We start from the raw sequence: 15,173 nt of genomic DNA on the forward strand, positions 1-15,173 counted from the left end.
ATTCAATCAAAACAAAGTACAATAAAACAAGAAAAGGGGGGGGGATGAGAGATGTTCACCACCAGGGGGAAACCCAAACAGGTGGTGACTCTGAGTGCGACAGCCCAAACGGTCAAAAGAGCATACAGGGACCGATGTGGGGACTGGAGAGACGTAACTAATGGCAGTAAACATCTATGAAAGTATACCTACCCCTGTAAAGGCGAATATTTAAACATAATAGCCAATGCATTGGGCAGTAAAAGGTAAACAAAACATAAATCAACATGGGGGGGGGGGGTTTGCTGAAATAAGTCTGTCAACTGATGCCACTGCAGACAGGATAAACAAGATGCATGTCTTAATTGAAACAAAGACCAAAGGCGGTAACCTAAAATAGAGAAAATGAATAGGATTGGTAAAACAAAACCAAGGGTTGCAGGGAGACATGGGCCAAAGAGAGGCCACTCCTGGGGAAATGTGCACCTAAAAAGGCATGCAAGGTAGCCCAGAAGGGATATATGCCATAAAAAAGCATACGAGTAATGCCAAGCCCCCCAGGTATAGAAGAAACCACTGCAGAGCCCAGCAGCCCACACTGAGGGAGGATAGAAAACATAGAAACCAACGCAGTGTGAGTATGAAAAAGAAAATATATATTAGGGAAAAGAAAGATCAAATAATCCACCAATAGCCACTGCAAAGAGAGAAAAAAAAGAAAAGAAAAAACGGAGGGAGGGGGGAGAGAAAGGGGGGAGGGGGGTAAGGGGAAAGGGAGAGCGGGGATTTAATGGGGAATGTGGAAAGAGGGGATAAAAAATACAGATAAAAAACCGGCCTGTGTAGCCAATTGCACATAACACTCACCAATTGAAGACAAAAAGCCAAATAAATGTGGCCCAAAATATGTCCTAAATATGAAAGGTCCCTCTAATAAAGACATAATGTAAATGGGTGGTGTATTAGTGCAAGCCAATAGTTAGAGCTAGCCCAGGGAGAGAAAATGCAATGGCAAGCATGGCTGAAAGATAGAAAAAACAAAGATATATTTACCATGGAGGAAGCATCAGGACAGCAGACTCAGAGAACAGCAAACCGATTCCCCCGGATGAGGATAAACCACCATGGAGAGGGCGTAGGAAGTGCCCTTTTTGTAGTCCTCCAGTCCCGGGTGGTGAGTCACCGGAGGTGACGTCAAACCTACGGCAGCAGGCGCACGAAAAGATATGCGGCGCCTAGACAGCGATGCACGGAAGAGGGGGAGCCAGAAGGAACACCGCAAAGGGGCCCTGACCAGCTCACAACGCCACACACAGCGCCATCCACTGGACACAACGCTGTGTGTGGCTACCTGGCCGAACAGTGGTCCCCGAAAGGAATGCTCAGCCGAGGGACCGAGGCATTACAGCGCCACCATGTGGGATCAGCCCTGTAGTGTGTGCACTCAACCCAATAACATAAAGTCAAGGAGAATAATAATTAAATAGTCACAAATGGGCAGTGGAGTGCATCAAAAAACGGCAGCAAGGCCAGAGCGGATGCACCACAAACCGACCATCAATAGTAACATAAGTGTACTTATAAGTGGAAAGACAAAAAGTCATACATGGTACAGGATGTAATATCAAACTGTAAAGCAAACAGTTCCAGAAGAGGTGGGACTTATGAATCAAAAGTTAAACACAAAAGAAAAAAACACAGGGCATGAGAGGGAAGAAAAGCAAAGAAAGAAAAAATGATAAAAATAAAAATAAAAAAGATAAAGCGATATGATAATGAAATAATAGAAAGAGGAGGAGGAGGACCTGAAAGAACAAGCATGCAAACAAGTGTCAATTACAAGGGCAATGACGATGAATGGCCCCCGATATCCAATTAGGGCTCCTACAAAAATGATTTAAAGGATTGCGCCTCATTGAGACCGGGGCGGCTGGTGGCATTAAGCCGTACAATCCAGAGGGATTCCCTCTGTAGAATACGCCTGTTCCAGTCCCCACCGCGAGGATCTTGGGGGATGACCTCAAGTACAAAGAAATGGGCACACTTTGTATTGAACCTATGATAAAGATCAAGATGTCTTGTGACTGGGGTGATCATTTTACCTTTGGAGGAATAATAGACATGATCGTTAATGCGACGCCTAAATTGGCGTATCGTCTTCCCCACGTAAAAGACACCGCAGTCACAGTACATCAAATATATAACCCCTTGGGTGTTGCAGTCATCTCTAAAGGTGGGAGACAGTATCTCGCCATTGGGTAGATTGAATTTCTTGCCCTCCGCCACCCATGGACATACCGCACATTGGCGACATCTATATGTACCACGGGATTTTGGGGGAGGGGATTTATTAGGTTGGTAAAAACTGGCTGTTAGACGGTCGCGCAACAATGTCGTCCACTTAAACGTTATTTGTGGGGCCTTGCTTATATGTTTTCGGATAATGGGATCCTCATAAAGCATATGCCAATGCCGGTTTAGTATGTTTTTTAGAAGACCCTGATGGCTAGAGAACTGAGTGATGAGTCTGACCGTAGGATTAGACGGAATGGAATTGGGTTTGTATAGTAGGTTGGTTCTATTTTTGAAACGAGCTTGGTTATACGCCTTACGTAAAGTACTCTTAGTGTAACCCCTCTGGAGAATGCGGTCTCGCAAGAGATTAGCTTGTCTAATAAAATCAGTACTTGAGGTACAATTACGCCTGAGCCTAATATACTGAGCATAAGGTATGCTCCGCAATAGGGCTGGTGGGTGTGCACTGGAGGCGTGTAAGATGGTATTACCTGCCGTTGATTTGCGAAATAGGTTGGTGGTCACCTGGCCCTCCAAATCCTTCGTAATAGTAAGATCTAAGAAGTTGACTTCACACGGATGAGATGCAAATGTAAATTTAAGGTTGAAACTATTCACATTGAGACGCTCAATAAACTCAGTCAAAACCTCCATACAAGGGCGGGACCATACAATGAACACATCGTCAATGTATCTTAGCCACACGTTGACGTGGGTAACATACTGAGTTAGGGTCTCATCTGAAAAAGTATAGCGTTCCCACCCCCCCAGGTACAGGTTGGCGTAGGCGGTGCACAACATGTGCCCATGGCCACTCCCTGTACCTGGAGGTAGTGGGACCCGTTAAAAGAAAACCAATTGTGTGTCAAAATAAACATCAACAGTTTCAAAAGGAAGTCATTGAAGGGCCAGGTGCGACGGTCCTGTTCGGAGAGGAATGTATGAATCATCCCGACGCAGGGCGTCGGGAGGAAGCATCATCCCATCAAGGATTTTAAGGAGGTCCACAGTATCCTTCACATAGGAAGGGAGGCCAACAAAATGTGGGAGCAAGAAGAAATCGATTTAATCGACTGGCATGTTCGGTGAGGTTTCCTATGCCAGATATAATAGGACCCGGGGGGGGGGGGGGGGGGCAGTGGAGGCTCTTGTGCGTCTTAGGAAGTGCATAAAAAGTTGCTTCTCTTGGGAAGCGGACATTGAGATAATTATATGTGTCCTGGTCAATTAGACCTGTTTCAAAGGCCTCCCCAATGAGGAATTTATATTCCTCATTGAATTTGATGGTCTTCGAGCAATTGATTTTCTTATACCACGATGTGTTATTTAAAATGTCTGAACAAATTTGTTTATAATTATCTTTGGTCATGAGAACAACATTCCTGTTAAAAAAGCCCATATTTTGGGGTTCGTGGTAAGGTCTGGAAATGAGGTGGACTTGGGTTTGAATTTTTTGGAAGGAGGTGGAGAGGCATCTGTAGGGCATGATAGAGGGATAAATGACATATTCAGAGGAAGGTTGGGGTCAGCGCGATCATTTTCCTCCAGCAGGAGGATCAGATCCCGTAAAGCTCCAAATTCTTTGATGGTAAAATTCTTGATTTGTTCGGAAAATTCCCGCTCTTTGTTTTGACGAATATTGTCGTGATCAAAAATAAATCTGTAAGTAAGGTTGTGACAAAATAAATACAAGTCCTTAATAGTATTATATTTGTCGAGCGGGGCCATAGGACAAAAAGTGAGGCCCAACTTAAGCAAGTCCATCTCCTCCGAAGTAAATTCATAACGGGTCAAATTAATAACTGATAAATTTAAGTAGGAGGGGTCGGGATTTGGCTCATCTGAAAATGTGAAGGTTGTGAGTACATATTTTGGGCCACATTTATTTGGCTTTTTGTCTTCAATTGGTGAGTGTTATGTGCAATTGGCTACACAGGCCGGATGTTTATCTGTATTTTTCATCCCCTCTTTCCACATTCCCCATGAAATCCCCCCCCCCCTCACCCCTTTCTCTCTCCCCCCCCCCTCCGTTTTTTCTTTTCTTTTTTTCTTTCTTTGCAGTGGCTATTGGTGGATTATTTGATCTTTCTTTTCCCTAATATATATATTTTTTTTCATACTCACACTGCGTTGGTTTCTATGTTTTCTATCCTCCCTCAGTGTGGGCTGCTGGGCTCTACAGTGGTTTCTTCTATACCTGGGGGGCTTTGCATTACTCGTATGCTTTTTTATGGCATATCTCCCTTCTGGGCTACCTTGCATGCCTTTTTAGGTGCACATTTCCCCAGGAGTGGCCTCTCTTTGGCCCATGTCTCCCTGCAACCCTTGATTTTGTTTTACCAATCCTATTTATTGCTTATTTTTCCTCTATTTTAGGTTACCGCCTTTGGCCTTTGTTTCAATTAAGACATGCATCTTGTTTATCCTGTCTGCAGTGGCATCAGTTGACAGACTCATTTCAGCAAACCCCCCCCCCCCCCGTGTTGATTTATGTTTTGTTTACCTTTTACTGCCCAATACATTGGCTATTGTGATTAACTATTCGCCTTTACAGGGGTAGGTATACAGTGCCTTGCGAAAGTATTCGGCCCCCTTGAACTTTGCGACCTTTTGCCACATTTCAGGCTTCAAACATAAAGATATAAAACTGTAAATTTTGTGAAGAATCAACAACAAGTGGGACACAATCATGAACTTGAACGAAATTTATTGGATATTTCAAACTTTGTTAACAAATAAAAAACTGAAAAATTGGGCGTGCAAAATTATTCAGCCCCTTTACTTTCAGTGCAGCAAACTCTCTCCAGAAGTTCAGTGAGGATCTCTGAATGATCCAATGTTGACCTAAATGACTAATGATGATAAATAGAATCCACCTGTGTGTAATCAAGTCTCCGTATAAATGCACCTGCACTGTGATAGTCTCAGAGGTCCCTTTAAAGCGCAGAGAGCATCATGAAGAACAAGGAACACACCAGGCAGTTCCGAGATACTGTTGTGGAGAAGTTTAAAGCCGGATTTGGATACAAAAAGATTTCCCAAGCTTTAAACATCCCAAGGAGCACTGTGCAAGCGATAATATTGAAATGGAAGGAGTATCAGACCACTGCAAATCTACGAAGACCTGGCCATCCCTCTAAACTTTCAGCTCATACAAGGAGAAGACTGATCAGAGATGCAGCCAAGAGGCCAATGATCACTCTGGATGAACTGCAGAGATCTACAGCTGAGGTGGGAGACTCTGTCCATAGGACAACAATCAGTCGTATACTGCACAAATCTGACCTTTATGGAAGAGTGGCAAGAAGAAAGCCATTTCTTAAAGATATCCATAAAAAGTGTCGTTTAAAGTTAGCCACAAGCCACCTGGGAGACACCAAACATGTGGAAGAAGGTGCTCTGGTCAGATGAAACCAAAATCAAACTTTTTGGCAACAATGCAAAACGTTATGTTTGGCGTAAAAGCAACACAGCTCATCACCCTGAACACACCATCCCCACTGTCAAACATGGTGGTGGCAGCATTATGGTTTGGGCCTGCTTTTCTTCAGCAGGGACGGGGAAGATGGTTAAAATTGATGGGAAGATGGATGGAGCCAAATACAGGACCATTCTGGAAGAAAACCTGATGGAGTCTGCAAAAGACCTGAGACTGGGACGGAGATTTGTCTTCCAACAAGACAATGATCCAAAACATAAAGCAAAATCTACAATGGAATGGTTCACAAATAAACATATCCAGGTGTTAGAATGGCCAAGTCAAAGTCCAGACCTGAATCCAATCGATAATCTGTGGAAAGAACTGAAAACTTCTGTTCACAAACGCTCTCCATCCAACCTCACTGAGCTCGAGCTGTTTTGCAAGGAGGAATGGGCAAAAATTTCAGTCTCTCGATGTGCAAAACTGATAGAGACATACCCCAAGCGACTTACAGCTGTAATCGCAGCAAAAGGTGGCGCTACAAAGTATTAACTTAAGGGGGCTGAATAATTTTGCACGCCCAATTTTTCAGTTTTTTATTTGTTAAAAAAGTTTGAAATATCCAATAAATTTAGTTCCACTTCATGATTGTGTCCCACTTGTTGTTGATTCTTCACAAAAAATTACAGTTTTATATCTTTATGTTTGAAGCCTGAAATGTGGCAAAAGGTCGCAAAGTTCAAGGGGGCCGAATACTTTCGCAAGGCACTGTACTTTCATAGATGTTTACTGCCATTAGTTACGTCTCTCCAGTCCCCACATCGGTCCCTGTATGCTCTTTTGACCGTTTGGGCTGTCGCACTCAGAGTCACCACCTGTTTGGGCTTCCCCCTGGTCGTCAACATCTCTCATTCCCCCCCCCCCCCTTTTCTTGTTTTATTGTACTTTGTTTTGATTGAATGATTTTTTATGATATTACCATCACTACATATTTCTCTGTCTCTTTGTTAATTGCGGTTATCATTTTCTGTTCTGTATGGAACACAATACATTTGTTTTAAATCCATCTAAGTTATTTAGATTTGTGATAATTGCAGACAGATGTTTTTTTGTGAATAATAATGGTTCATTCTGCCACACAGAGTCTGTACACCAGTAGCTCCAGAAGAAGCTTGATTTCTCAAGCGAAACATGTAGGGCATGTAGGGCATCTGGCTACATGAACCATCCCTCAAGTTTAGGGCTGTACCAACTACACTCTAGAGGACGTTCATCATCATTTCTGGCATCGTCTTCGAGTCATGTAGGATGTAATGTATAGCATCCCTATACCACCACATCTCATGTGTTATGCAATCATTTGTTTACTATTTTTGTATTTCTATGCCTTATTGCTAAGGTACATTTCAATGGTTTCTATGCATTTATGTATGTCTATTCACCATACCCCTGTGTCAGAGGTTTTCCTCTTGTTTTTATATGTCAATCAATAAAAAAGTTTTTTACTTCCTCCCTATTTGTGCCTATAAAGTCAATTTAATTCTTTCCAAATGTCCGATATCTATACTGCAGTGTCACAAACTAAACATAATCAGTTGTACTGACTTACCAACATAACCCAGTTCACAAGTACAAAAAAATAAAAAAAACATTTTATGGGAGACATATTTTTATTACCATGAACACATTTTATTTCAAAGCAAGTACAACTTTATACTGTGGATTGTGGTCTAACGTTTGCAAATAACCACAAAAATTAGGTTCAACGCTAGTTTTCCCATTGCCTGAGACTCCCCGGTGCACCACAAATATTGTGGTCATACACTAAGACCTGTTTTTAAAGTAATGACTTAAGAGACAGAACTCCAATTATAATAGCAATCCATAATGACAGGTCATAGTCTGCATCTATGTATGTGGTTTAGGATTTTTAGGCTTAAACTCAATGTGGCTGAGAATATAACCAAACTAATGCCTAATGCACACTGGCAGTGGGCTGAGAGGAAAAAACGGAGGCGCTCACTGTACTAACTATGCAATGTTAGCACAATCTTCCCGCTGAGCTTTTGTGCTTTGACAGGAGGACTGCCCCTCGCCAGAACAAGCCAGCTGAATGACTTCTGATTTTCCAGCATGCCCGTTCGACAGAAGCTGGACATTAGGCCGGCATCTGTCGGACTTGCTGTTGTACACACTGGCCCAATGTGGGTAAGTTTCTGTTAAACCGGCCAATACCCGTCCAGTGTGTACCAGCCCTAAGGGGAATTTTGCAAGCTACAGTACACCGTTGTACATAGAGAAAGGTAGACAAGATATGGAAAGGGTAAGAAGGAAACAGATTTGTTTATTAAAGATTGGTTAGGCAAGTGTGTTAGGAGATTTGTATAAACTTTTTAGTAAAAGTCATTTAGTGTGTTTTTTAAACCAAGTTTAATGTGTTTTTACAGTGATGGCGTTGGGTACTCTGGTGAGCATGGCAACTTGTGTTTTTAGCATACATTGTCTCACTTGTCTGACAATCCAAAGGTATCTCAAGTTAAATCAGTTTTGTATTCACGTAATAGGAAGATACCATTGTCGTTTTTAATTTAGCCTGGGATTGCTATAATATTTTGAATGGTTACGTTTTGTATATTTACAACACTTATTAAAATTGGGCTTGTGTATGGCTACTCCTCCTGTTTGACAGGTTGTGTAACTGGGTAGGGTCACGAAATACTGTGCAAAAGTGCCGTGTTACAGTTTGTCTCAACTGCGGTCATTGTCATTTTTTTGTTAGCTTGGTCTGCATGTAACTGTGGTGAAAAATGTTTAATCAAGCGTGAATCAACAAAGGATTCATATATTGAATACTATATACATATAAATCAAATATATTTATCAGAATATCATATTTTTCACAATAGCTGTCTTTTTTCTTTGCACAAAAATACAATTCATCAAGCAACTCAAGCCCATAAAGTGAAGGCATACTTTCCTACCTGACTGAGAGAGGCCATCACTAAAACTCATGAAAGTGTCCTCCTCTTTTGCCATTGAGCCAGTTAAACTCCAGTGAGTAAACCCATCTATAGTAAAAAAAAGAAAAACAATTGTTGTGATGTACAGTATCTCACAAAAGCGAGTACACCCCCTCACATTTTTGTAAATATTTTTATTATATCTTTTCATGTGACAACACTGAAGAAATTATACTTTGCTACAATGTAAAGTAGTGAGTGTTCACTTGTATAACAGTGTAAATTTGCTGTCCCCTCAAAATAACTCAACACACAGTCATTAATGTCTAAACTGCTGGCAACAAAAGTGAGTACACCCCTAAGTCAGAATGTCCAAATTGGGCCCAATTAGCCATTTTCCCTCCCCGGTGTCATTTGACTCATTAGTGTTACAAGGTCTCAGGTGTGAATGGAGAGCAGGTGTGTTAAATTTGGTGTTATTGCTCTCACTCTCTCATACTGGTCATTGGAAGTTAAACATGGCACCTCATGGCAAAGAACTCTCTGAGGAGCTGAAAAAAGATATTTGCCCTACATAAAGATGGCCTAGGCCAGTGATGGCGAACCTTGGCACCCCAAATGTTTTGGAACTACATTTCCCATGATGCTCATGCACTCTGCAGTGTAGTTGTCATGGGAAATGTAGTTCCAAAACATCTGGTGTGCCAAGTTTCACCATCACTGGCCTAGGCTATAAGAAGATTACCAAGACCCTGAAACTGAGCTGCAGTACGGTGGCCAAGACCATACAGTGGTTTAACAGGACAGGTTTCACTCATAACAGGCCTCACCATGGTCAACCAAAGGGGTTGAGTACACGTGCTCCGTGTCCTATCCAGAGGTTGTCTTTTGGAAATAGACATATGAATGCAGAGGTTGAAAGGGTGGGGGGGTCAGCCTTTCAGTGCTCAGACCATACGCCGCACACTGCATCAAATTTGTCTGCATGTCTGTTGTGCCAGAAGCAAGCCTCTTCTAAAGATGGTGCACAAGAAAGCCCGCAAACAGTTTGCTGAAGACAAGCAGACTAAGAAGATGGATTACTGGAACCATGTCCTGTGGTCCGATGAAACCAAGATAAACGTATTTGGTTCAAATGGTGTCAAGCGCGTGTAGCCGCAACCAGGTGAGGAGTACAAAGACAAGTGTGTCTTGCCTACAGTCAAGCATGGTGGTAGGAGTGTCATGGTCTGGGGCTGCATGAGTACTGTCGGCACTGGGGAGCTACAATTAATTGAGGGAACCATGAATGCCAACATGTACTGTGACATACTGAAGCAGAGCATGATCCCCTCCCTTTGGAGACTGGGCCGCAGGACAGTATTCCAACATGATAAGGACCCCAAACACACCTCCAAGATGACCACTGCCTTGCTAAAGAAGCTGAGGGTAAAGGTGATGGACTGGTCAAGCATGTCTCCAGACCTAAACCCTATCAAGCATCTGTGGGGCATCCTCAAATGGACGGTGGAGGAGCACAAGGTCTCTAACATCCACCAGCTCCGTGATGTCATCATGGAGGAGTGGAAGAGGACTTCAGGGGCAACCTGTGAAGCTCTGGTGAACTCCATGCCCAAGAGGGTTAGGGCAGTGCTGGAAAATAATGGTGGCCACACAAAATATTGACACTTTGGGCCTGTTTTGGACATTTTCACTTAGGGGTGTACTCACTTTTGTTATCAGCGGTTTAGACATTATTGGCTGTGTGTTGAGTTATTTTGGGGGGACAGAAAATTTACACTAATATACAAGCTGTACACTCACTACTTTACATTGTAGCAAAGTGTCATATATTCAGTGTTTACAAAAAAATTAGGGGTATATCCACTTTTGTGAGATACTGTATGTTAATAAATATGGTCTTGTTACCTTGTGTTATGGCCATGCTGTTCAGCCTTCTAAGAGCTACAGAAGCATAGGTGCTACGCAGCAGAGTCAGAGCATATGTTAGGAGAGCTGTGGTATATGGGTCATCTGCTGAGTACAAGTGTGACTCCAAGTATTCTTTGGCTTTGGATACAGCAACTCTTTCTTCCTGAGAAAAAACAGCAGTAAGACAACCTCAACAATAAAAAAATACATTTTTGATAGTGATTCTCTCCAGCCAGTGGATAGGCAGCCACATATGGTTCTCAGCTACCTTTGATGTGGCTGCTTCAAAAGTCATGAAAAGATTTTTCAGTTCAGCTTGCACAAATCAGCTTTGTGTAGTTAAAATTACCTAGAGGCTTGCTGAAATTTAGGAGAATTTTCTAAAATAGTAATCTTATCATTTGATAAGACTGGGGAGAGTATAGGAGGTGAGATGCCCTCAGCCAGACAGTCAATCAATCAGTATGGATACTATAACAAATGTTTAAACAAGTCTGCAATACTTCTTAAGGATTGAATAATATATGTATATATATTTTTTTTTTTACTTGAAACAAAGCTTTATTGAGTTTTGTACAAAACACAGTAAGTGAGTAAACAAAAGTCAGATGCATAAATACATGACTCTATAAGCAAAGGTGACAAAACTTTCCGTATAAAACATCCTTCATACATATCGTATAAAATAAATAAACACAAATATACAAATTAATCTACTGATTTGGTTAAGAAGGCATGTACTATGTTATGCCGAGCCTAGTGTGACCGGTCACAGAGCCAAACAATAATCTATAACACAGCATTCTCCATTCACAGGCAAGGGGATGGTACAGGAGAATAAAACATTTATCGTATGCTATGAGATGCAGGTCGATGTTGACTGTAATCACCTATCCCAAATTCTATCAAATTTACTCAAGCAACCAATGTTGATATATATATAAATTTTTTATATGGTAAGGCATTGTGATTTTGGTAATCTATGCAGCTAAAGTTGGAGGTGTAGCTTGAATCCAACACTGAGGTTCTTGCTCCAAACAAGGTTTCATGCATGAATTTAATCGTGTGCTTGTCAATGTCGGGAAAAATGCCAAACAGACACTTTGCGGGATCTAGTGTCAACGGCGAGCCCATCCGGTCATGAAGGAACTGGACGACTTGCGCCCAGAACCCACGAATGTGAGGACAGCGCCAGAGCAGGTGTCCGAATGTGCCAGTAGACAACCGACATCTAGGACACCCAGGACTACGAGAAGGGTCAAATTTGGCCAGCCTGTCTGGTGTTAAGTATGCTCTGTGTAGAATATAACTTTGTATGAGTTTGTCAGACATTTTGGGGGATAATAGTTTACAGGTCTCTAGTGCCTCATTCCATTCATCCTTGTCCAATTCGCCAACCTCCTCTGCCCATTTATTATTGGCAGAGTGCGCAAGTAGAGATGCAGCTGGGGTAATTATCATGTCGTAGAAAATAGATATGAGTTTTCGTGGTTCATCCCCCTTTATCACCTCCAAAACATTCAGGGGAAGTAGTACCGGGCAACTGCCTGCAAACTGAGAGTGTAGAGCGTGTATCAGTTTAAAGAAGCGAAATAGCATGAAATTTGGGAGACTGAATTCCATTTTTAAGTGGTCAAATGTTTTGATGTTACCATTGTTTAATACATGAGATAAGAGATATATTCCCCTAGATATCCAGAGCACAGGGTCCGGAATCTGGAGCCTATGATACCATAACAGCATGTCGCTGTCCAGTCCAGGACAATTCATTTTCGAGACAGCTAGATCCCAAATCTGCCTGTGCTGGAACAGGAGGCCAGTACGGTCTAGGCTAGGGGAACAGGAGAACCACTCACGCTTCGTAGTATATCACAGAACGGATGCGGGACCCACTGGTCCACAGAACAACACACCAAGTTGGCTGGCAATATCTTTTGAGAAAGACATTTATGTCGAAATGCGTCAAGACCATGCCAATGACAGCCTAATCTGTGTGTATACCTTGCATGTCTGTAAGTGCATTTCCCTTATTTTGATTAATGCATTTTTAAGCGGATTTACACTATGTCTGCTCCATTTGGTTCATTCCTTCGTGTCATTGATTAAATTGGAGCCCTCTTCTGGTTACATTCGCTATACGCCTGTATTGGAGATTCCAAGGGTATAGCATCGGTTTGGAGACCCACCATACACCATATGAGTCTGCTTGACCCATGTACTATACAGTATTTTGGGTCCAATCTTTCTGGTGAGCGTATACATCATTCCCTGTTGGTGTTGGGATTTGGCGTGCACTGTGATCACACATATCACTCTGGATTATTTTCCTTTACTATTTGCACTTGGGACTGATGATTGTGTTTATTTTCTACTCAATTGTATATGATTATTTTCACTTATCATATAATTTCCAGCGCTGCACTGTTTATACACTTTTACTTTTTGGTCAACTTTTTTTGTCAGTTGAATGTGCGAGCAGCTTACTTTATTGTTAGCGCAATATATCACTTTATTTTTTATGTGTCTGAAGCCTTGCCAGGGGACGACATGTCGCAGCAGTATGTTGGGTCCCAGGTGACAGTTTTTCGGGCAAAAGAACTTGATATAGCGATGGCAGGATAGTATAAGAAATGTACCGCCGGGAGAGCTCAGCTCAAACACGTCCACGCCCCTTCGATTGAATAATATTTTACAAGAAAAAATATTCAAGTAGCACTAACAATGTGATCTGTATTACTGTATACTCACTTTTTAACATTTTGTGTAGTAAAGCTGTAATGTTTGGTATGTTATGAAATTGTAATCATTGAGCTTAATTAAATCAGTATGCCATTGAAGACATTTTTAGAACTCACATATGTAAATGAAAAACATATGCCTTGGTGGAAATCATTTCAGTGTCCAGAGCTAATCTCATTTGTTTAATGCACCAATATCTTTTGCTCTATTACAAAATAGGATTTCTGTATTTACTGTAAAAATCCTTTTCTTGGAGTTCCGTAAGGGAAATAAAATTCAGATAGAGTCTGGTCATACTGCTGTCTACAGGACGTTTGTACACAGACAAACAGAAAAATTGCAAGTCTGCCTCATAGACCCTCCTCTAAACAGCAGACCTCAGTTTTGTGGCAAAGCAGTGTCAATAGCAAAAAAAAAAGAACGAGGGTGGGGGGGGTTTTGGGGGGGGCTTGTGTTCTTTAATGGACTCCAAGAAATATATTTTACAGTAAATATAAATGTTTTTTTTCTTGTCCTTTGAGGAACACAGGAATTCAGATACAATTGGATCATCCAAAAGCAGTCCAACTGAGGGGTGGGCAATAACCACTAACAGCCGCAGAAAAAAAGACCAGCACCAAACTCTGAACTGGATGATGAGAAGCCCCATGCAAGATTTAAAAAGCTGCCAACAATCAAAGGGTGACCACAGAGGATCAACCTAACGCTCAAGACTAGGACAGAGGGGATCACCACTAGAGGGGAAAGGCTCCACCTGAAGGAACACCAAGTCTAAACCAGTAAAAAAAGGGAAAGAAAAACTCCATAAGAATGAGATTGCCTGGCCAGACCACCAGTTTCGCTAAACAAGATATCCAAAAATGACAGTAATTTCAGTGCAATAACTCATAAGGTTAGTAAAGTGGCCCCCGAGAGTGATACAGAACTCAAAGGTACAAACTCACAAAATCACCCTGACCAAAAGGGGTAGAGTGCACAAGAGACACCCTCAGTAATATAGGCCAGAAAAGGAGTTATGACTCAACCTCAGACAGGTGAAAAAGGTAATCAACAAAGAAAAAGGAGAATAACCAAAAACCATCCACTACAGCTCCTAGAGGTGTCCCTGACATCTGACAAAATAATTGTGCAGGATCTATCCATTTTTGAACACAGAACATAGTTCTAAGAATCGCCTGACCCTCCCTGGTCCAGTGGTGCATCCATATCCATGGAATGAGGAACAGGAAACCTTAGCCTTACCGCTAAGAATATTTACTTGATATGGTGCAGAACAACGTAAGACATCTAGAGAATCTTCTTTAAAGGGACCACAGCTTGAGGGCTTATAACTGGGCGATTGGGTCCTACATAGGTCTAAGGACTTACGCTATCCCTTCAGTAGAAATGGATAATGCTGACAATCCAGCACACTGCTGGCTGACAATCCAGGGAGGAACTGAGCTCTCCAGCAATGATTTTTGCCTGCCATGCAGGAAATGAGGAACACTCATGTGTGCAAACCTCTCCTTTAGTACAGAGACTACCGGTTGGGAAGAGCTAGATGCAAATGCATTCTCTTAAGGAAGACAGTGCAGCTCAGGGTATTACTCTTAGCACAATCAAACAAAGGGAGAATACTACCTGTCCTGTCACACACAGGACTTCTACTGCTTCACAAATCAAAGTCAGTGCATCATCAAGGTAATGTCCAACAGAGTCCAACCCAAGAAGTTGCCTCAAGGCTGCGCCCCTGACGAAGAGAGAAGTCCTGGGTTTGGGGAAACTCCAGCCGGTATGGACCAGGGCTACAGACTAGCTCAAGCAGTTGTGCAGTGGGCAAATTTGATTAAAAGAAAAAAGTCCACAAAGAAAAAGAAAGACTAGCA

At 42.1% G+C, this 15,173-nt stretch overlaps 1 protein-coding gene across 2 annotated transcripts in view; it reads right to left on the reverse strand.

Moving 5' to 3' along the window:
* CPAMD8 (C3 and PZP like alpha-2-macroglobulin domain containing 8) overlaps positions 1–15,173 on the reverse strand; it is a 472,168-nt gene that overhangs the window by 203,288 nt on the left and 253,707 nt on the right. For both annotated transcript variants that reach the window (XM_082260961.1, XM_082260960.1), the window contains 2 exons: positions 10,564–10,729; positions 8,677–8,763 (listed from right to left, as the gene is read on the reverse strand). In XM_082260961.1, coding sequence (XP_082117087.1) covers positions 8,677–8,763; positions 10,564–10,729 — 253 coding nt within the window. The remainder of the gene's footprint in view (positions 1–8,676; positions 8,764–10,563; positions 10,730–15,173) is intronic.

The sequence above is a fragment of the Pelophylax lessonae genome, assembly GCF_965119305.1.
Source record: "Pelophylax lessonae genome assembly, chromosome: 1".
Taxonomy (NCBI): domain Eukaryota; kingdom Metazoa; phylum Chordata; class Amphibia; order Anura; family Ranidae; genus Pelophylax; species Pelophylax lessonae.